Genomic DNA, 23,007 nt, shown 5'->3' with positions numbered 1-23,007 from the left:
AAAAATAAGCGTATGTAGGGAGCCACTGGAGCGGGTGTAATTGTGGCTGAGCTGCCGATTACCCCTCGGCGGCAGGCAGTGATGCTTCAAGTTGGACGTCTGCCTTTGTATCAACTTCCATTTACTGATTCTGTGGCCTCTTTGCTCTTCAAAAGCTTCTGCGTGTGCATACATACTGTGTGAACTATGGGTATGTTTGAAATGGCATACTGGCATGCATACTAGCGATGATTCCGCACATACTGAATATTCAACTGAACTAGAGTACACTAGCAACCACCCAGAACACCACAGAAACAGCCAAGAATACCATAGGAACCACCCAGAATGCCCCAGTAACCACCCAAAACCCCTCTAGTAACCAGCAAAAAATACCCTTGCAATGACCTAACTACCCTGAACATCCAAGAAATTACCTAGCAACTACTCAGAATGCCTTAGCAACCACCCACAATGCCCTAACAACCACCCAGAACACTCTAGCAACCACCAAAACACCCTGGAAGCAACCTAGAACACCCCAACTGCCCTGAACATTGAAGAAATGTCCTAGCAACTCTGCAGAATGCATTAGCAACCACCCAGAACACTCAAGCAACCATCAAAATACCCTGGAAATAACTTAGAGCACCCCAACTGCCCTGAACTTTGAAGAAATGTCCTAGCAACTCTGCAGAATGCCTTAGCAACCACGCAGAACACTCAAGCAACCATCAAAATACCGTGGAAACAACCTAAAACACCATAACTACCCTGAACATCCACGAAATGACTAGCAACTATGCAGAATGCATTATCAACTACCCAGAACACTCAAGCAACCATCAAAATACCCTGAAAACAACTTAGAAAACCCTAACTACCCTGAACATCCAAAAAATGACCTAGCTACTATGCAGATTGCCTAAGCAACCACCCAGAACACTTAAGCAACCACCAAAAACACCCTGGAAATAACCTAGAGCATCCTAACTACCCTGAACAAGAAATGACCTAGAATCTATGCAGAATAAAAAAAAATTAAGAACATGTATTGTTATTATTATAAATGTAAAATAATGGGGGGGAAAAGTTTATGGCCTGTAAGAAATATTTATTAGTACGTGTGTTTCAAATTCCATTAGCAGGTGTGACAAAAAAGGAATTTTGGACACTCTCACATACAGTTTTGTGAAATCATGTAAGAACAATGAAACATCCTACTCACTGAAGCATTCTGTGCACCATTTCACCTACTATTTTAAATATTAGTATGCATTAGGCAGTGCACATTCCAAACATTCATTTTAATGCACTCATAAACTCCATTCATTCCATCTCACACAAACACACATGAGCATATTACAACCCTTCACACTTCTAAATGGCTTCTTCTGGACCTACGCACACTCATCCATTTCTTCCCATTTGCCCATTGTAATCGGCCAGCACTGTGTTCATTATCACACACTGGCTAGTGGTTAATGCAGTGTGTGTGGTCTGCGAAGGGACAGAGGAAGTGCAGTGATGGCCAGTAATGAGAGAGCTCCAGTTCGGGTGACTTGACTCATCAACCGGCGCTTAGATGTAATTGTTCCACAGTATCAGCAGACTTAGACACTTTAATGAGGAACCTTTCACTTTCCCTGTGATATCGGCCATGGCCAAACACCAAGACGTCCAAGATATCCATCAACCATTACCGCTCAATACTCTGATACTCTGAGTGAGTGTGTTCCTTTATAGGTGCAAAAAGGTGAATCTCACAAAAACAGCTCCAGGTCACATAAATTCATAAATTCATAATTGCTCATTTTTCTCTGTTATTTTACTCAAATAAGAGTTAATAAGTTTAATCAAATAATAAGTTTTTGTATGGTGACATTATTTTAATGACAAATAAATTAAACCCCTTAAAACTGAATTTTCATTATCACAATGCATCCAGATGTTCTATCATGGTCATGGCCACACACAACATATATATATACAAAAGTGACGTGACATGTGGCCAAGTATGGTTACCCATACTAGGAATTAGTGCTCTGCGTTTAACCCATCCTAAGTGCACACACAGAGCAGTGAACACACACACACACACCGTGAACACACACCCGGAGCAGTGGGCAGCCATTTATGCTGCGGCGCCCGGGGAGCAGTTGGGGGTTCGGTGCCTTGCTCAAGGGCACCTCAGTCGTGGTATTGAAGGTGGAAGAGAGCGCTGTACATTCAATCCTCCCACCTATAATTCCTGCCGGACTTGAGATTCGAACTCGCAACCTTTGGGTTACGAGTCCAACTCTCTAACCATTAGGCCACAACTATTATTTTAGTTCAATTTATTATTATTTATATTATTATTGTTATTATTTTATTTTTAATTGATCTTATTTTTAATAGTCAGCATGGTAATACAGTATACAAAATATTTGTAATTAATTTTTACATATTTGCATTATGGTAATGAGAATTTGGAGGGGAAAATGTGTTTTACGATAATAATGCCACAATACAAAACATCACAATCATATTAATACTGAGATTCTATGACATCAGACTATTTTCATAATGGTGCTTCCCAAGACATTACTATTTTTTTATTATTATTGCATATTTAATGATTTGAACAACCCCTAACCCTAAATAGTAACCCAGAGTATTACATGGTGATTCAGCAACCACCCAAAACACCTTAGCAACCACATGGCAACATCCTAGAAATCCCTAGCAACACTTTAAAATCATGCCAGTAAGTTTTGTCTGTCCAAACACCAGTGCTCATTGCTCACGAATGACAAAAATTTAAATATCTAGTTTTTTTTGTAGTTTAAACTCAGCCTGAGAACAGCTGGCACATTAACGGGGTTAGTTTACACTGCCATTTCTCACAGTAGGGATCATTTTGTCTGGATCCTGCAAAGAAAATATAAAATAGGACAGGCTACACACTGGTGAATGAAGCGGTGCATACGAAGACTTCAGTCTGGGAGGCATGGCTTTGGGAACGTGCCATTAACAACAGACCATAAAAGTGTCATCATAACAAATGACTGGTGTCCAGCATTGAGAGGCAATGCAATCTCTAAATAGGCCTAATGCTGATCTACCGCAATGTAAATCAGCATTCATTCACACATTCAGCACGATTCACCACTTGGATCTGACCGTAAATGTTTTTCTGTTTCTGATTTCTTGAAATACAGCCCATGTAGAGCAGATTGTTGCACTCTAACTGCACCAAAACCATTGAGCTGAATCACTAACTGATATTGAACCACATTGATGGACCACAGTAATCCAAACAGAGCCAGATGTGAGCATGTTGCAAAGTTTAATAAGCATAAAAATGCATACATTAACCCTGTGGTGCACCTCTGTCATTTTTTATCAAAATTTTTTTTTTATTTTTTTTTTTAAATAATGTTTTACTTCACCGGAATGGTACAAAACTAGGTAAAGGTTTAGGTATTCGCTATGTGAACACACACCCACACACACAAAGATTTGAGAAGGCTAAATGGTCTGTTCATGGTCAAAAAATGCCCGCATTTGGAACACAACTTGTTTAGATTCATTGCTTTGATTTTCTCACCATTTTAGAGTAAAATAAGTTTTGGGAAATATAAACTTGATATAAAACTTAAAAGTAGTATTTTTGTGAACTTTTCATAATAATAAACTTTAAGTGAAAAAAGTGTAAAAAACTAAAAATTGCATCACAGGAATAAAGTATGTTTTAAGACATTTTCAAATAGAAAACAGTCATTTTAAATCATAAATATTTCACAATATTACTGTTTTTACTTCATTTTTAACTAATAAAATGCAGCCTTGGTAAGCAAAAGAGACTTTAAGGTCTTTTAAAAATCTTTAAAAATTTAAAAAACAGTTTTTGGTTGCTATCAGTTTGCATTCATCCTTAGCTCTCGCTCTCTCATTGTTTTTGTCCATATCTGCTTCACTACAGCAGCATCATGATGTTATCTGAGGCTCTTGTGTCAGGACTCTGAGGAACTCTTAACTGCGGGAGTTTCTGATTCTCTCCAGGAGGGTGTCAATAACAGCAAAGCGTCTGCAGCGGACTGTGGGATCACGCAGGCGGCCCATCTCATGCTGCTGAGAAAGGTTACTACAGCTCAAAAAAAGAGGCACGGGATCGTTAAACAGCCCCTTTTGGCAGCTATAGCCTTTTCCCAGAATGGTCGAGGGCAAAGTCAGAGCGATTTTTATTTTTATTTCCTTTTTCTATTTCTAGTGGCAAATTGTATTGCTGAGATGTAGCTCAGGAGACAAAATAAGAGTTCTCAGTTATGTTTCATATAACTATCAACTTTATAACATATTTAAGAGATATATCTCTTTTGAAACTCTTGAGAAAACGTTTCTTGGGTCTTCATGTGAGGAGAAAATCTAAAGTCTCCATTTGTTCCCTATTGATCTCACTGATGTCTAAGCAAAATCTCATAAAGAGAAACCTGGTGAAACTGTTATTTGAACCAGTTCTTTGAAATTAACTCAAAGAACTAGTTCGCAGAGAACAGTCTGACTTTCCCATTTGACTGAGGCAATGGATTACAGGTAATAACGTAGTAAATAATGTTCAGTTTCTTGCACAGACAAATTTTTTCACTTCATAAGATGCCAATGTATCGCCAAGAGCCACATTCATTTTGTACTTTTTTGACTCTGAAAGTGAGGGTAACATTGATGTACATTTTATGAATCACCAAGAGCTGTGGTTTCAGCTAACAATCTTCTTTACTCTTCTACTGAAAAAAGTCACCTACATCTATGGCCTGAAGGATAGATCTGATGAAAAAAAGTTGCCTATTTTGAAACAATTGTCACTCAGAAATGTCTAGTAAATTTCACAAATAATTACAAAGAAATTGCAAGTAACACATTGAATTAAACATGAAATTAAGTAGCTGAAATAATATTTTCTTGTAAGACACACTCCAATAATCATTGTTTTATTTACAATTTAGAAAAAATATTTTATTTCAGTTAACGTTTATTATCATTTATGTAACAAAAAATGTTCCCTTTCATGGGAACTTCGAACTGCGTCCTCTAGGTTTCCCCATAGCGACCCCTAGAGGACGCAGTGTCTCGTTCCCTACTCAGGGAACCATGGTTACATAAGTAACCTGAGACGTTCCCTTTCATGGGAACTTCGAACTGCGTCCTCTAGGTTTCCCCATAGCGACCCCTAGAGGACGCAGTGTCTCGTTCCCTACTCAGGGAACCATGGTTACATAAGTAACCTGAGACGTTTTTATGGGTTAACTATAATAAGCCCGTTATATGTAAATAAAAATATAGAATATTAAATTCTAAGTTTCTATCTTGCAGTTCTGCGAATTTTCTCAAAAAAAAAAAATCTAAACTGTGAGATAAAAAGTCACACTTGCCTTTTGGTAACACTTTATTTTGAGTCCACTTTAGACATTCTACTAACAGTAAGTAACTTTGAAACTAAATGTCAACTAGCAGTAATTAGAGTATTAGTACACTGTCTGCTTAATATCTTCTTACACTTTATTTTGATGGGTCCACAACATACTGACTATAAGAAACTTTAACTCTGAGAGTTAGTAGACATGCAGTTGCAAATGAATGAGAGTTAGTAGACATGCAGTTGCAAATGAATGAGAGTTAGGTGACATGTAGTTGCAAAGTTACTTATAGTTAGTTGAATGTCTAAAGTGGACTATCAAAATAAAGTGTAACCTACCTTTTTTATTTTTTTAATCCATATTAGAAATGGGCTTTCATTGTTTTCTATATGAATATATTTTAAAACATAATTCATTCCTGTGATGCAAAGCTGAATTTTCAGCATCATTAACGCCAGTCTTCACTGTTACATGACTCTTCAGAAATCATTCTAAAATGCTAAAATTGCTTCTCATGAAACAGGAAGACAGATTAAACATTTTTCCTCTAATTATTGACAGCACATCACAATAATTTTAAGTCTAAAATGATTACTTCATCGAAATGTGCAATCAATACACGTCATACTTACACAGCAGAATAACAGCAATCAGGTCTCTTTCTCTAATGACATTTCTGGTCACATTCATGAATGCACATGCTGTCAGTGAATTTTCCGTATCTGTCTTTCACTTCAAATACAGTCGATGAGGAACGCAAGGTGGTGGAACAAATAACCCAGGTTGCACTGCCCGCAAGAAAGCGAATTAATGAGGATTTAATGGTCCCACGCAGCCACCCCACCTTAATCGCTCAACTGCAGTTATGCAAATGACACAACTTGAAGGCAAACATAAGCAGATGATAACAAAACGCCGGAGTTGGGGGATAGAAAAATGAAAGAGTAGCGAAGACGCACAGAGCAAAACTAATATTTAAATGAATCGTTTGATATGGTTTCAAAGAGAATGTTTAACTTCTTTTGTTTCAACACGATTCAAGGCACACAAGGGAAACGAAAACAGTCAATCACGCACAGCTCTTGCCTCACGAGTTATAATGCTCTCTTATTAAGAGGCACGCGGGACATTAAGAAGAAATATGAGCACCCCTGTATGCGCTTAACTCACATTTCCCAGTCTCTGCTTTGATGCATGTGTGATGATGTTAAGGGTCACTGAGGGGTGTTGTAAGACTGCGGTGCAACTTGGCAGAGAAATGGCAAACATGACGAGAGGGAAGAACCGCAATCTGTGATTGCGAGAATTAATGAATGAAGCTGGAAATATGAAAAATTAGTGAAAACACTTGAATATGTACATAGACAAGTGCTTGGCAGCTAACATGAGAAGCTGCATCGGTAATAGACATGCCCACGGTGCCGCATAGTAAAATATGGCATAACACTTTATAATAACTTCCATTAATATGGCTTTAATGCACATTATACTTTATATGGCTTCAAGGAATAGTTGAAAAATGAGAACTCTTTCATCATTTATTCACTCTCGTGTTGCAAAAAACATTCTTTCATGGAACACAAAATTCCATTTTGTTCCATTCTAATGGCATTGGTTCTTGCACGTTTCACAACATTGACTACGTTTACATGCACACGAATAGTGCGATTATTTCCAATAATCAGAGTAAGGACATAATCGCATTACGATGTTTACATGTCAAGAGCAAAGCTCTTCACTCCCGTTTACATGCAATTTACATTATTCTTATTAATCGCTAAGAATTGTGGTAAATTTTTCACTGCCATTATTCACATACTCCACTGCACGGAACAAATGATAGACTCAGAAAGAGCAGGTGTGTTAACTGGCCGCCTATTTATGTCTAATGCAAAACACTTTTGTATGGCTGTATTGAATACAGCCATCCAGCTGTTTCGGCGCCATAGAAATGTGATGGCAATTCGTTTGCCTACACTGCCGTCGCGTTCTACTCGCCATTTCTGGATGAGGATAAGGAACAGAGACTGGTGGCAGCGAGTTGTGTTTTCATGTCATTCATGTACGTCATGAGCACATGTGCACTTTGGTCAGAGCGGCAAAACTGCAATTAAGGTGTTTACATGCCTGTATATTTCGATTAAAATTGGCATACGCCACTTATGTTAATACGATTATTCTTGCTGCGATTATGAGCTTAATCGCATTATTTAGATCGAAGTATTGCGTTTACATGAGGTAAAGTTTAATCGCAATATTGCCAAAATCTCATTATAATCGCATTAAGAAGGTGCATGTAAACGCACTCATTGTAACCTTGCATGTGCATATTATTAGCAAATAATAACTTTAATTAGACCTTTCTGTGAGCCAAATATAAATTTATAAGTAATATAATTATAATTTTACAATATATAGTATGTGTGGTAAATATATAGCAGACATTTTATAAATAAAATATATACAGTATACAGTACTGTATACTGTTATTGTATAAATATTTATGAAGTCATATATATATAGTAATATATACATCCTTGCTGAATAAAAATAATAATTTATTCCATAAAAAATACCTTACTGAGCCCAAACTTTTTAATGGTATTTGCAACTAAGTATCTGTTAAGCATTATAGGCAGAAACTGAAATTTGATTTGCACTTGACCAACTTAAATCAGTGAACAGCACTCTTGAAACTTGATTTAGACTCGGCCCTGAAAGACCTGCGACTTGTGAACATGTCTGATTGTTGTGCAGTTGAAGATCCAAGCACTCACCATTGAAATTAACGTGCCGGACGTATCCCAGCAGCTCCTTTCCATTGATATTGCTCATGCGGGGGCAGAGGCCGGGGTATCCAAAGCAATAGTCCCTGTGCATGCGGTGAAGCGCGTGTGCCATGGCATAAACCGCATCCATCACAAACTGCACCTTGCCTTCCTGCTCGTAACTGGAGTCACGGCCCACCTTCTCCAGACCTGCACAAACACATACAAAACACACATCCTGAACAAACATGGTCTTTTGAGAGCTCAGCATATGATGTTTAATTTGGAGAATCCACTCTTGCAGATGCAGTCATTCTCTTCATAATAAATTGCTATTTAATGTTTCTCAAATGTATGCACTCATTAGAGTAATTAGCTAATCAAATCCTCGAGGAGGCACGTGCGCCGGCCATCTGATGCACATGTTTTGCCCGTTAAAGCAGCAAAAATGTGTTCTTTCCAAACAAATATTTTCTTCCATATCTCTCGAGACGGGAAAAGTAATATCACGGCTGCCATTCGGAACAAATATTCCAGCTGTTGTTGTGCAAAAATTGAATTTGGCTTGGGCATCTATGATTATTTCTCTCATAATCATCAGAGCGCTTTCCAACTTGGTGTATTTTAGCATCGGATGCCTCCGGGAAGATCTTTCTTCTCACGCCACGGTTTTCGACACAATGAAGGATAAATAAAACGTGGGCAAGGTGAATTAGCAAGACCTGGAGTCCTCCATCGTTTCTGCTGTCAGCGAGGAATTAATAGGCTCCTGTAAATGAAATCCAATCCACTTTTATAGCACATTCAGAGCAATGGGAAAATGATGCATTTGGTCTTCCAAAAACTAGATGGATTACTCGACCTGAACAGTGTGATTAATACGACACACAGAACAACAGGCCAGAGAAAACTGACTCCCAGTGTCAAAACAAGGTGAACATCAGGTTTATTTGTGGTCACACCTCCACAATGACAGAGCATTCACAATCAAAATCATGAACTATGTTCGGAAAGCAATACTAGCTGGAAGCCTACTGGTGAAACATATTGGTGAATATTTAAAACATATAATAAATTATAATATATAATAGTATAAATAATGTAATAAATATAGAAAATGAATATAATCCTGAATACATTATAAATATAAATAATAATGTAATAAAAAAACAAATATACATAAAATAATATAAACCTGAGCAAAATATAAATTAGGGCTGTCAATCGATTAACAATTTTTATCTGATTAATCACATCCTTTTTCTGTGATTAATCGCGATTAATCGCACACTTCATGAAATTAAGCATAGACCGTTTATCTTGTTTCAAATGTTTATTTTGTCATCAAAACTTTACTAGCGAGACTGGTTATCCAGTCGAGAAAACGTAGTTTGCATCTCATCTGGCCATACAGCGGTGGGATGGGTTGACAATCCGTTCAGTCTGTACTTCACACAGCGCAACGTGTTAGGGCTCGCTCGCGCTCTTCAGAGACAATCACAGAATATGACAGAGCTCGTGTTTAAAAGCGAAACACACTGGAATGAATAATTCACTTAAAACGCAACGCGAGTCTCTGTTCTCTCTGCAATTTCTGATGTAATCAGTCTGGTTTCCCTTATATTAGCGCTGTTTTGGACGGATTGTTTGAATGCATTCGCTTACTGAATTATTGGACTGAAAACTTTCCCGGAGTTTAGCGGCTTAAAATGATGTAATCGCAAGCAGAGTAGCAAAATTGGGTTAAAGGGTTAGAATAGAAATTGTGCTTTAGTAATATTGTGTTAATTGCGTTTGTGACGAGCGGGGGCGGGGCCGAGAACCGTGGGAATGGAGCGAGGCCGGTGGAGTAATTGAAGGCCTGGACTTCTTTCGTCTTTCTCTGTCGTCACTCCTCCTTTTATCCTTCCGGAGCTCCTCTGTGGGACTCGAGACCGGTGAGTGGTGCAGGTGTCGCTCATTATCAATTACTCCACCGGCCTCGCTCCGTTCCCACGGCTCTCGGCCCCGCCCCCACTCGTCACAGCGTTAAATAATTTTTACGCGTTAAGGATTGTAAAATCGCATGCGTTAACGATGACAGCCCTAATATAAATATATAATGAAGTCATTTAAAATAGTATAAAATATATAGTATATAATATAACATAACAATAAATATGTAAATTTCTATATATAATAAAAATAATAAATGTATAAAATAATACAAACCTAAATATATTATAAATACATATCTAATATAAATAAAATCTATATACCAGGTTAAGACACAAAACTAGACTAACAATTCAAATACTATATTTGAATATTTAAAATAAATAACATAATAAAGAATATAAACAATAAACTTTTTTAACATTTTACATTACAAAAGTTACACACACATATGTAAGTATACATAAAACATTAATATAATATAATATAATATAATATTGCAGTATTCAGTAAATAGAGAGCTAGTATTCTATCAACCATAAATACAACAGCATTTGGCTTTTATTTGTTGTAAATTTATTCATTCAGCAGATGCTTTCATCCAAAGCGACTTACAAATGAGGAAACATACAAACATGAGCGATTACTCACATGCAGCCAATACCAGCAGTGCCACAATACACAAGTTCACGCGCTCTGCTTCGATTCAGAGCTGGGGCTTTGATTGATAATACAATAATCATACAACAATGTCCTGTTTTATGCTTATTACGGTATGTGTGCAGGCTTTTCTGTGTCTCTGTTGAGCAGGAAAGGAAACAAACTGATGCTTATTGAGTGATTGATGGCAACACGGATGACGGACAGCTTAATGAGACCAACAATAGTTCAAATTAAATGTCAATTAGTGGCGCAAATTAAATTCCCTCCCTTTCATCGAAGACCTGCTCACATTTCCCTTCCATCTCTGGAGAACTACTGTTAAAAAGACTAAATAGTTTCCGCTCTCTAGTTTTGTAGCAGGCTGACAGTATCGTAGAAAAAGTACGATATCTGGCTTGAATTCAGAGCAGATCGTAATGACTGGCAGTGAAATGAATATGCTCAAATTGTCCGTTTTCCAAATTTTTCCTTCTCTCTCTCTCTCTGAGTTACATCTCTGTGTGCCAACATTGAGACAATAATCACCATTCTATATGCTATCTTATGCTAATGAGGACACTTCGGCTACATATTATATGCACATCTGACTGCTTTACTCAAGACAAGCTTGGAGAAACATCAGTACCTGTCTTTGTCAACATCAGCACTTGAACTGATGCATTTCAGGGCTGTTTTTAAAGCTAAAATAAGAAATAGATCATTGCATTTGCAAACAAATGACACCCGGTCAGTATTCTGTCATTCTGCAAAGCAGGCGTATCTCAGGTATATACATGTACTGTATCTGTAAAAATATATAAACACTTCAAAAATCCAAACACATTATTTCATTTGTGTGTGTGTGTTTGTTTTATATATTTAATATATAATTTATTATTATATATGAGAGTTTTTTGGCCTGTGCCCTTCTTATGCTCCTGGCTTCTACTTACTGTATAAACAAATATAGTCACTTAGATTAAATGTAAATATTTATGTATAAACAATGTTAATATTAATATGCATAAACAAACATATTAACATATCAATACATATGCATATTAATATTAATACAATATAAATCAAATATTGACAAATATTTTAGTATATATAAAATAAATAAACACATACATACATACATACATACATAAATACATAAAATAAATAAATAGAAATTACATATGAATATAACATTGGGCAAGGTGAATTAGCAAGATCTCTCTTCTTGAATTTCGAAATGAAATGAAATGAGTCAACCATGTAAAAACATAAATTCTATAAACACACACACACACACACATTAAGCATCGCTTAAAGCGTCCTCTTTTATTGCTTTAACATCTTTTTTTTTTGTAATCTTTTTTTGGTAATAATTTTTTTAATCCCCAACAGGGGACAACTAGATTTTAAATTAAAAATATGAATAAGTGAAGATTAAATGTGTAAATATGTAAGTACACACCAGCATTTCATTGTCTTTCTAATAGCTACAGTTTCACAACCTCACAAGCATTATCTTTCTCAATGCATAATAATAATCACTAAATATATTTAAATTTAGCTTGAAATAGCAAGACTGCAATTTTTATTAACACATTACATAGCTGATAAAGTAGTTAAAAATCAAACCGAAAAGACACTGTTTGACAGAATGACGCGTCTGCTTGTGGCCACTGCAAAACAGCCCAAAAATCCAATGCGTCTGACCGGCTTCCAGACAGCCGATCCTGTTTGCCATTGGACAGCACATTTCTGAACTTATTTAAATTTAGCTTGAAATAGCAAGACTGCAATTTTTATTAACACATTACATATCTGATAAAGTAGTTAAAAATCAAACCGAAAAGACACTGTTTGACAGAATGACGCGTCTGCTTGTGGCCACTGCAAAACAGCCCAAAAATCCAATGCGTCTGACCGGCTTCCAGACAGCCGATCCTGTTTGCCATTGGACAGCACATTTCTGAACCCATCACTGCAATTTCTCCAAGCTGATGGGATTCCTGAACTTCAAAATGAGACTGACACTCATGCTGTCCGAGACCTGATGCCCTCTTTCCCCGAGTCATTACGAATCACGCAGCAGCCCTGTTTGCTGTCAGAGCTCCAATACGTGTTTTTAAGCAGCTCTGATTTATTTGAGGAAAGGCTAAACACATCCTGACATCAGTTATTTTATTTGGAACCGTTCTCCCTTCTATAATTTTCAGCAGGTTAGTCTTTGTGTAAGCGCTCTGCTCGTGGAAGAAAGAGTCAAAGCACGCGTGGCACGTTATTGTTGGCAATAAGACGGAGCGTGAAATCGCATTAAGAGTTGCGGCTGAGGTTCTGCCACCTTGTGCTCTCCAGGGCTTGCTGGGATATGGTTTGCTGGGAAGGCGAGACCAGGTGAGCTCTTGACACCAATCTAACAACAGTCAGATTCGTCTCATCAGCCGGAGCAGCCAGGTGTGGCGTTTGCACAGGAAGTCATGCCTGTGCGTTTATTTGGACTTCCTGTTTCAGTAGAGCCACGGCAAGGTGCGAGTCCCAACTGAGGACGCTGGGTTTTAATTACGACTCAATCAGGGTAATAAATTACACAGCGCAGCAGAGGAGTCTCGCACATAGAGAGAGTGGATTCATTGCTTTCAGTGCACGAGGCGATATGGAGAAATAAAAAAGAAAAATTATGAGCAATGCACAAATAGGGAGGAACCTCATGAAACATGTCCAGCTCATATACTAGAAAACCTAAAGGATCAAATGAGAGAATATTTTAAAAATAATTTTCTCCCTTTAACGCACATCCCCACCTCAATTTCCCATTGTTGTGATTTAAATAAAATAAAATAAAAATAATTATATTTTAAAATATACAATTAAATAAATTATAAAATAAAACTAAATAAAAACTAAAGGATAAACGCTAAATTAAAAGCTAAAATAAAACAAAACAAAATTAAATTATAACAATGACAAAAATAATGAATCAATATGAACATTAATATTAACTATATAATAATATTTAAATAAGTATTTATACATCATTGTAGTATTGTGCACAACCTTAAATTTATTATTTTATTTTACAAATTAAAAAAAATCTGTATCGGCATTGCATTTTTATGAAAACAATAAGAAAATTAATATGAATCGCCATTAAAATAATGCGAATTACAAGAACTAATGGTAACACTTTCTATGAAGCCCGTATTTATAATACATTATAAGGGTATTCTTAAGGCATTATAATGAATGCATAATGCATTATAAAAAAACTTATATGTTGTATTATCTCATGAATATTCATAAGAACAGTTTTAATATATTATAATATTTACTTATTTGTGGTTATAGCTTTTAAGAGTATGATGATTTATAACACAATGAACACGTTGCATCCACTTTTACAATGGATAATATTTATCATAGTTATAATGTATTATAAGTCTCATATCTTGCCATTTTTCTTATGCTACTTTACTTAAATCGGTCAAAGACCACTTATAAGTAGTAATAATAATAATAATTAAAAAAATGATCTCAAACAGCCATAAGATCAGATCAGATGAATGTGTAATGGCACATTTGCTTTGAACTATTTTAATTGTAATATCAGTTTGATTTATAATTGTTGTTATGATTATTCATGAGTTGATATAACATATACGTTTTTTTATAATGCATTATGCATTCATTATAATGCCTTAAGAAAACCTGTTACGGGGCGAACGAGATGTGAGATGTGCGGATCCATATGCAAGGCTTTATTCAAAGACATGGTCAGAACCAGGCAGGGTTAAACACCAGCAAACAGATATGTAGAGGGCAAGACACAAGAGTATTCCTAGGGCTAGCATGGGTCGTCGATCGGCGAACAGAATCCAGAGGGCTTGAAAAGAGGGGTAATCCAATAAACAGGCAGAAGGTCAGGAAACGGACAACAAGGCAACACGAAGTGGCTAGACTAATACTAGAACTGGGAACTAGGAAGGGCTCTGTAATGCAGCTATCGTTAGAAGAGGGATATGCGCTAAACCATACTCAGCAGCTTGACAGGGATCAGAGTGAGTGTTATATAGGGAAGGTGTGATTGATGACAGCTGTGTGCAATCAGTGCTGTGTGCAATCAACTGTGTGTGTTTAATCAGTGCAATGGATGATGGGAACTGTAGTCCGGGTGAAGTGCAACAGTGGTGTGGTGCGGTGCAAGAGTCCATAGGCGGAACAGGGGGGAGGGATGGCGGGCCAGGTCCACGTGGAAGTGGAGAGACCGGGGACTGAGGCAGGACCGGCGGAGCAGAGAGCCAGGGCGGAGCCGGCAGTACAGGTGGAGTTGAAGACCACCACAGCAGACGGGACCGAAGATCCCCCCGGCGGAGCAGAAGACCACCAGAGCAGGACAGAAGACCACCAGACCGGAGCAGAAGACCACCAGAGCCAGACAGCAGACCACCACGGCGGAGCAGAAGACCCCCAGAGCCAGACAGCAGACCACCACGGGGGAGCAGAAGACCACCAGAGTCAGACAGCAGACCACCACGGCAGACCAAACCGATCAGGAGACCATGGCAGAGACTGTAACGTAGAGAGAGCAGAGACAGACAACACAGACAGAACATTGGGTGTGATAGACAAGGCTGAGAGTTCAGAGGCAGCCTCTTTGGCTGGGTCGGGACAGGACAAAAGTTCATAAATGGCCTCCATAGCCATGACTGGACACGCAGGGAGTTCACAGACGGCCTCCATGGCCATGACATGATGGGCAGAGAGTTCACAAACAGCCTCTATAGCCATGACAGGACGGGCAGAGAGTTCACAGACGGCCTCCATAGTTGTGACAGGACGGGCAGAACGTTCACCGACGGCATCCATAGCCGTGACAGGACAGGCAAAGAGTTCACAAATGGCCTCCATAGCCGTGACAGGACGGCCAGAGGATTCACAGACGGCCTCCATAGCCGTGACAGGACGGGCAGAGCGTTCACCGACGGCCTCCATAGCCGTGACAGGACAGACAAAGAGTTCACCAGTGGGTACTACTGACACCTCTGGAGGTTCTACAGTAGTGCCCTCGGGATACAGGGAGAGTTCGGCAAAGGTTCCTTCGACCTTGACATGACAGTTTGAAAGTGCGTTTCTGGGTGCCACCACCACGCAAGGAGCTGAAGCGAGCACCGCCGCTTCGGGAGGTTCTGCAGCATGCGCCGCCACCTCAGGAGAAACTGCAGTGGGCACCATTGCTTCGGGGAACACAGCAGTGAGCACCACTACCTCAGGAGATTCTGCAGCTTCAGCCGCCACCCCTGGAGACCTAATAGTGGGCGCCGCCGACTCTGGGAGTTCTGTGGTGGTGTATGCAGCCCAAACACACAAAAAAGCAATCCCCATCAGGGGAAACACTTCAGACAGGGGAATTAGTTCAGGAACAGAAGGGTTAGAGTGAGTGGGTTTGGGGATACCAGCTGTGCGTGCAGACACCAGTGGTGTATCCCTCACACTAGATACCAGACTGGGATACCGAAAGACTGACCTTGAAGATCTGGGTGCAACAGACAGGACATGACAAGACTCAGGACGATCGACTTGACTCAGGAAGATCAATTGTGACTTGACTTGACTCAGGAAGATCAATTGTGACTAGACTTGACTCAGGAAGATCAATTGTGACTTGACTTGACTCACGATGATCAACTGTGACTAGACTTGACTCAGGAAGATCAATTGTGACTTGACTTGACTCAGGAAGATCAATTGTGACTTGACTTGACTCAGGAAGATCAATTGTGACTTGATTTGACTCAGGATGATCAATTGTGACTTGACTTGACTTGACTCAGGAAGATCAATTGTGACTTGACTTGACTTATGATGATTAACTGTGACTTGACTTGCCTCATGAAGATCTGCTGTGAGTTGACTTGATTTATGATGATCAACTGTGACTAGACTTGACTTATGACGATCAACTGTGACTAGACTTGACTCATGATGATCAACTGTGACTTGACTTATGACGATCAACTGTGACTTGAGTTGATTCAGGACTGGCAGCTGTAAATAATAGGGCGCTGTTGTGTCCGCCATTTTGTGAGCGTGCTCTAGTGTGGCCGCCATTACACGAGTGAGTGCGGGGTTGTGTTCCTCCACGACCCCAAAGTGAACGTTGAACCAACAGTCAACAAAGCATAGTCCACAAACTGACTGAGAGATGAGCGGGGACCTTCACGGATTAAACGTGATTTGAGCGGCTGATTAATGCCCTCACAAAAGAAGTCTATGAGTACACAGTCCGGCAGATCAGAAAAATAAGTAAAGTTCAGATACTCTTGAATATAGTCCTCGAGCGATCGTGTGCCCTGTTTGAGGGCTAATAGTAGTCTTGCAATGTCCATACCTGGTCAGTGTCCACTTGAAAAGCCGCTGGATCCTTGTGTGGCCGAGTATTCTGTTACGGGGCGAACGAGACGTGAGACGTGCAGATCCATATGCAAGGCTTTTTTTAATAGACATGGTAGAGACAGGCAAGGGTCAGACAATGGCAACAAGTATGTAGAGGGCAAGACACAAGAGTATTCCTAAGGCTAGCGTGGGTCTTCGATCGGCGAACAGAATCCAGAGGGCTTGACAAGAGGGGTAATCCAATAAACACAGGCAGAAGGTCAGGAAACAGACAACAAGGCAACACGAAGTGGCTAGACTAATACTAGAACTGGGAACTAGGAAAGGCTCCGTAATGCAGCTATCGCTAGAAGAGTGATATGTGCTAAACAATACTCGGCAGCTTGACGGGGATCAGAGTGAGTGTTATATAGGGAAGGTGTGATTGATGACAGCTGTGTGCAATCAACTGTGTGTGTTTAATCAGTGCAATGGATGATGGGAACTGTAGTCCGGGTGAACTGCAACAGTGGTGTGGTGCAAGAGTCCATAGTAGTGGAAAGGTGACCTCTGGTGGCAAGCAGATGGAAGTTCATAGACCAGATTCATGACAATACCCTTATAATGTATTATAAATACGGGCTTCATAGAAAGTGTTACCGAACTAACTAACAAACTACAGTAACTAAATAAATAAAAGAAAATATCTTAATGCATTACATTAGTTAGAGTTACTGGTGTGCTTATTATGATGAAAATATTGTAACTTTTAAAAACATAAAAATGTAAATGTATCAAAATTAGGCTACATTTTTTTAATGCAAATTTTGGATTTTTAGGCTAAATATGAACAAGACATGCTTTCATGATAGTAAACTTCTACATTTATGCTCCCCTTAAAAACAAACAGATCTGAATCATTCTCTGTTTTTTTCCATTACTCACCAAAATAGATAGATAGATAGATAGATAGATAGATAGATAGATAGATAGATAGATAGATAGATAGATAGATAGATAGATAGATAGATAGTCACAAGGCCAGAAGATGTTGTAATAAAAGCCGAGCATGTGAATTATTATGGGAAAAAAGCAGCTCCTTTAGCATTCACAGCATGGCACTCCAAACACCGCCTGCCGTCTTCAAAAACCCCTTTACTCCATTATGCTAGTCTTCTCCTGTCTGAGAAGACTAGCACTCTTATGTCTGAGAGATCAATGAATCTGAAGAGAGTGCGTGATCTTCACAAGTGCGATGATGAACCACAAAACTCTCAGTACAGCCGAGAACGTCAGACTTCCATCGTTCAGCTAATAATGCCATGCCTGTTTCCCAGTGAGAGCTAATAGTGCTGTTATTTAGGGAGACGAAGAAACATTTCTTTGTCTTTTTATCAGACTCACATGGGAGTTTGTTCACTTTTGCATTCTGATTTAGAGTTTCAGATGAAACAGAAATAAAGTGCTTTTGCACGGCACTGCGATAGCACCTCATCCTTATATGCTGTAAAGTTAAAGATAGCGTTCCTACTCAATTAGTCACTGCATCATTTTTGCATAAAATGAACTTGTCTCATCACTAGCGGCTGCTGCAGCTCACATCTCCTCAAATGACCAGCTCTCATTTAAAATGAATGACTTCCAATTGCTTTGTCACAGCGAATCGCTGTCAGTGTGACCGAGATGGAGTGAGAACAAGAACTTTACAACCAAGATGACGAGATAGAAAGTTCACAAGCAGCATTTGGATTTGTAGGACAGTCTGTGAAGGGTCTCAAACTACAAAATAGTTATAAACAGCACCTCAAGGGTTAATATTTTATCCTTAAATCAGACCAGTAACATGCATGTGTTCCAAATCGCACACTCATTCAGTCGCTGACTATTATGTATTAAGATTAAAAATATATATAATATAATATAAACGATCATTCAGAAGTTGGGAAATGTAATTATTTATTTACCCATAATTTGCTTATTTTTTTCAGAAATTAAAAATGTATACTATTAGTCAAATTAATACTTTTATACCTTTATTATACTTTTATTTAGAAATTAATGCATTTATTAAGCAAAAATGCATTTTTAAAAACAACATGTTGACAAAAGTGTTTTACAGGTACTTAGAATAATAATTAATATTTATAACATATTTTAACACATTAATAATAATAATATATTTGTTGAACAAATTTAAAAGTTTGCGATCAGTAAGTTATTTATTTAAAAAATAAACTAATACTAAAATTCAGCTAGTTGCCAAGGCATTTCTCACATTTCTTATTTTAAATGTTACTAAATGTACAAATGCTCGATGTACTAAAATAACTGAAACTGAAATAAGAATTAATAAATGACAGACTGAAGAATTAATAAATGACTATGAAAACCAAACTACCAAAAATAACAAAAATTCAAACTACGGTTCAAAATATGGATAAAGCCTATTTTAGTATCTCAGTGTTACTAAAATAACACTGATCCAAATCAACAACACGTTTGACAGACTATAAACAGGAGAGAAACAAAAAGAAACGCACACATAAAGCATCAGTGGGATCTTGTTCAAACCCTCGGTGCTTTTGAATGCTGTAGATGACATAAATAACTAAATAAAAGCGCAACTCTGCATGATGTGAAAATCCCTACAATCAAGCGGCTGAAAGGACGGATCGGCTCTTGGGAAAACAGTGCCACAATTTTATCACCGCCCATGTCAACACTAATGCGCATCCGTATCTTTGTGAGGACGAGAGAGAGAGAGAGAGAGAGAGAGAGAGAGAGAGAGAGATTTGGGGGAAAAAAATTGCACGACACATTATTTGAGGAATAACTCATGTCTGGAGCACAAAAATTTGTTAAACACTGAGGTTTAATATTTAAGTTTAGACATAGTCATAAAAACACAGCCCTGGGCTCTGTGTCCCCTGATTCTGCACACATGACCTGCATTATGACTACACATAAAATTAGCCTATGTCAAAAACCCTTCACGGCATTGTTATTCTCTGTGCTTTAAATATTTTTTTTCTTGCTTATCCAAAAAAATAGTCCGATCTGTGCGTTGAACCACTATATAATGCTATTATAATACTATACCTGTCCAGCCGGTCCACGAGAAATATATATATACTCGACTGCCATTGCCTCATCTGCATTCGAGGGAAGGGGCTTACTGATAGGTCATTTGCAGGATATAAACTCACAAGACTCAAGTCAGAATTGTAAGTTGAAGAATTCTGAGGGAATTCAGAAGTCAGAAGTGGGAGGTAAAAAGTCACAGTTACCTTTATTTTTTATCCTGTGGAGGAAACAAGCTTCCATATTTATCTGCTACAACTAAGTTGCTAAAACAGTGTGCAGCTTTCATGAAGACTGCTGGGTGTGATGATTTGTTCGTGTGTTTGAAGAAACAGTGTGATGAAGTTTTCCTGATGGTGCCGTTGTTGTGTTTCGGGTGCGAAAAACAACTCACACTGCGAATGACTGAGACGCCACAAAATGTGAGTGGTGGCGGTGTGTGTGATGTATAATTATGTTCATTATGTCAAGCACATTCTATCAGAAATGGCAGAAGTTTCCTAATATAAAAGCCGAGGGTTGCATTCGTTCCCCTGGTGCACTTTTCTAAGCGCACATTCACAGAGACATTAAAATCCTGTGTCACTCACAATGGCTTTCTTACTGCTCAATGGCAAATTTCATTCTCTTCTATATTGCAGATTTAATAGCAGCTCTGCTCTGAGTGTATTATTTCTTTTTGTATTATATAGTCAGTCGTATTGTGGATTTTCCTGCTCATTTGAAACAATAAAAGTTTGATGTGCAGTGTAGCGATAATCTAACATTAGCATTGCAGCTCCATCTACAACTAAGCTGCACAAACAACAGTTTATTAACATATTAACACTTACATTTACATATCATTGCCTATGCAGTATTCAGCCATGAACAAAAAAAGGTTAAGGATGTAAACCTTGAAATGGACTGTTATACAAACAATTCAACAGCTTCCCCCAGTGAAAAAGTCTATCCCTTTTTGTCCTCTTACATCAAAATCTTTTCAATTTTTTAGAACTATGTTTTGCTTGCAAACGATGCTTGATCTGTGCATATCTTTTTTCATTGGAGAAATCAATATGGACAGAGGCCTTGTATTTTAAAAGGAACCAACAGTTTGAAGTTGCAAACACTCCGCTTTTCTCAGGATGTTAATTTATGGACTGGAGTGGTGTGGATTACTTTTGGATTATTGTGATTATTAATGTTTTTTTTATCAGCTGTTTGGACTCTCATTCTGACGGCACCCATTCACTGCAGAGTATCCACTGGTGAGCAAGTGATGGAATGCTACATTTCTCCAAATCTGATGAAGAAACAACCTCATCTACATCCTGGATTGTGTCAGAGTGAGTACATTTTTAGCAAATTTAGATTTTTGGTGAACTATTCCTTTAAAATCTGGTGTCATGCGCCTCAGCAGACGGCTGCGTTATCTGAATTCTAATGTTGCAGCTCAAGGTGGATATTCAGGCTCTGTTGACCGACAGTCACGGTCACTTTGTTAGTCTGACCCTGGTTTGTCTGGGCTCATTTTGTTGGGTGAGGTTGTAGGACTATAGCAGTCCTGGTTTTTATCGCTTGTATCATGTAGCATCTGGTGTGGCATGGACTGATTCTGTTCTGATTCTATGTAGCTTCTGCTCTCTCTCTGTAGGGTTGCATGTTCCTGTTTGTGGTGCCCTTGTGAATGCGAATGTGGTTAAAGACTGGACAGGGGGGTGGGGGTGGGGGGTTGTCATAAAGAATGAATGATGTCAGAAGGGTGAGACGCTTCCGGCACTTTCTGCATGAGAGAACAGCCGCCTTGCTGTCATGCTGACTGCCCTCTCTCTTTCTTTCACACACACACACGCACACACTGACCTGCTCCTCAATATGCTAAATGATAAGAATGGGATTTTGCTGTAGACACTGTCCAGTGTCACTGGTTTAATGCTGTACTTCTCTTAGTATTAACAGATTCAAGGGTTAGTTCACCCAAAAATGAAAATTAGCCCATAAATTACTCACCCTCAAGTCATCCTAGGTGTATATGACTTTCTTCTTTCAGACGAATCCAGTCGGAGTTATATAAAAAATTGTCTTTGATCTTTTAAGCCGTTTAATGGCACTCAGCAGGTGTTGCAGGGAATCAGTCCAAAAGAAGTTAAATAAAAAGCGCCCATCCTTAATAAAAAGTGTCTCACACAGCTCCGGGGGGTGAACAAAGTCCTCCTGTAGCAAATCAATGCGTTTTTGTACGAAAAATAACCATATTTAAAACGTAATAATCAATTTCATCTAGCTTGCGCTCACTGTTGTAAACGGAAGCAGTTCCGGGTGGATGATGTATGAGGTCAGGTCAGAAGTGACGCACGTTTAAACCCAGCGGAGAGATCGAAACAAAACAACGGTCAGTAATGAGAAGTGCAAAACGAGGATTTGTAAAGAAGAATGTCGGAGGATTTCGATATAAGCCAAGAGGAGACTGGTTTTCCTTTGCTAAAGTAAGGAAACTTTGCTGTTAACAAACGTTGGTTTTCACGAGACTCACCGGCGCATGCGCACCGCTGACCTCATACGTCATCCGCCCGGAGCTGCTTCCGTGTAGGACTGTTGGCGCGAGCTAGATTAAAGTGATTATTACGTTTTGAATATGGATATTCTTCTTACAAAAACGCATCGATTCGCTACAAGAGGCCTTTGTTCACACCCTGGAGCCGTGTGAGACACTTTTTTTTAAGGATGGGCGCTTTTTATTTCTGATGCACTACAACACCCGCTGAGTGCCATTAAACAGCTTGAAAGATTAAAGACTATTTTTAATATAACGCCGACTGGATTCGTCTGAAAGAAGAAAGTCATATACACCTAGGATG

General features: G+C 38.7%; 1 protein-coding gene across 1 annotated transcript in view; it reads right to left on the bottom strand.

The window, feature by feature from the left end:
• Nucleotides 1–23,007, bottom strand: part of grm8a (glutamate receptor, metabotropic 8a) — a 194,804-nt gene that overhangs the window by 31,953 nt on the left and 139,844 nt on the right. Inside the window, exon 7 of the mRNA XM_016270430.1 lies at nt 8,156–8,356. Coding sequence (XP_016125916.1) covers nt 8,156–8,356 — 201 coding nt within the window. The remainder of the gene's footprint in view (nt 1–8,155; nt 8,357–23,007) is intronic.

The sequence above is a fragment of the Sinocyclocheilus grahami genome, unplaced genomic scaffold, assembly GCF_001515645.1.
Source record: "Sinocyclocheilus grahami isolate Dianchi unplaced genomic scaffold, SAMN03320097.WGS_v1.1 scaffold56.1, whole genome shotgun sequence".
Classification (NCBI taxonomy): Eukaryota; Metazoa; Chordata; class Actinopteri; order Cypriniformes; family Cyprinidae; genus Sinocyclocheilus; species Sinocyclocheilus grahami.
This window is presented reverse-complemented; position numbering and strand designations above follow the sequence as displayed.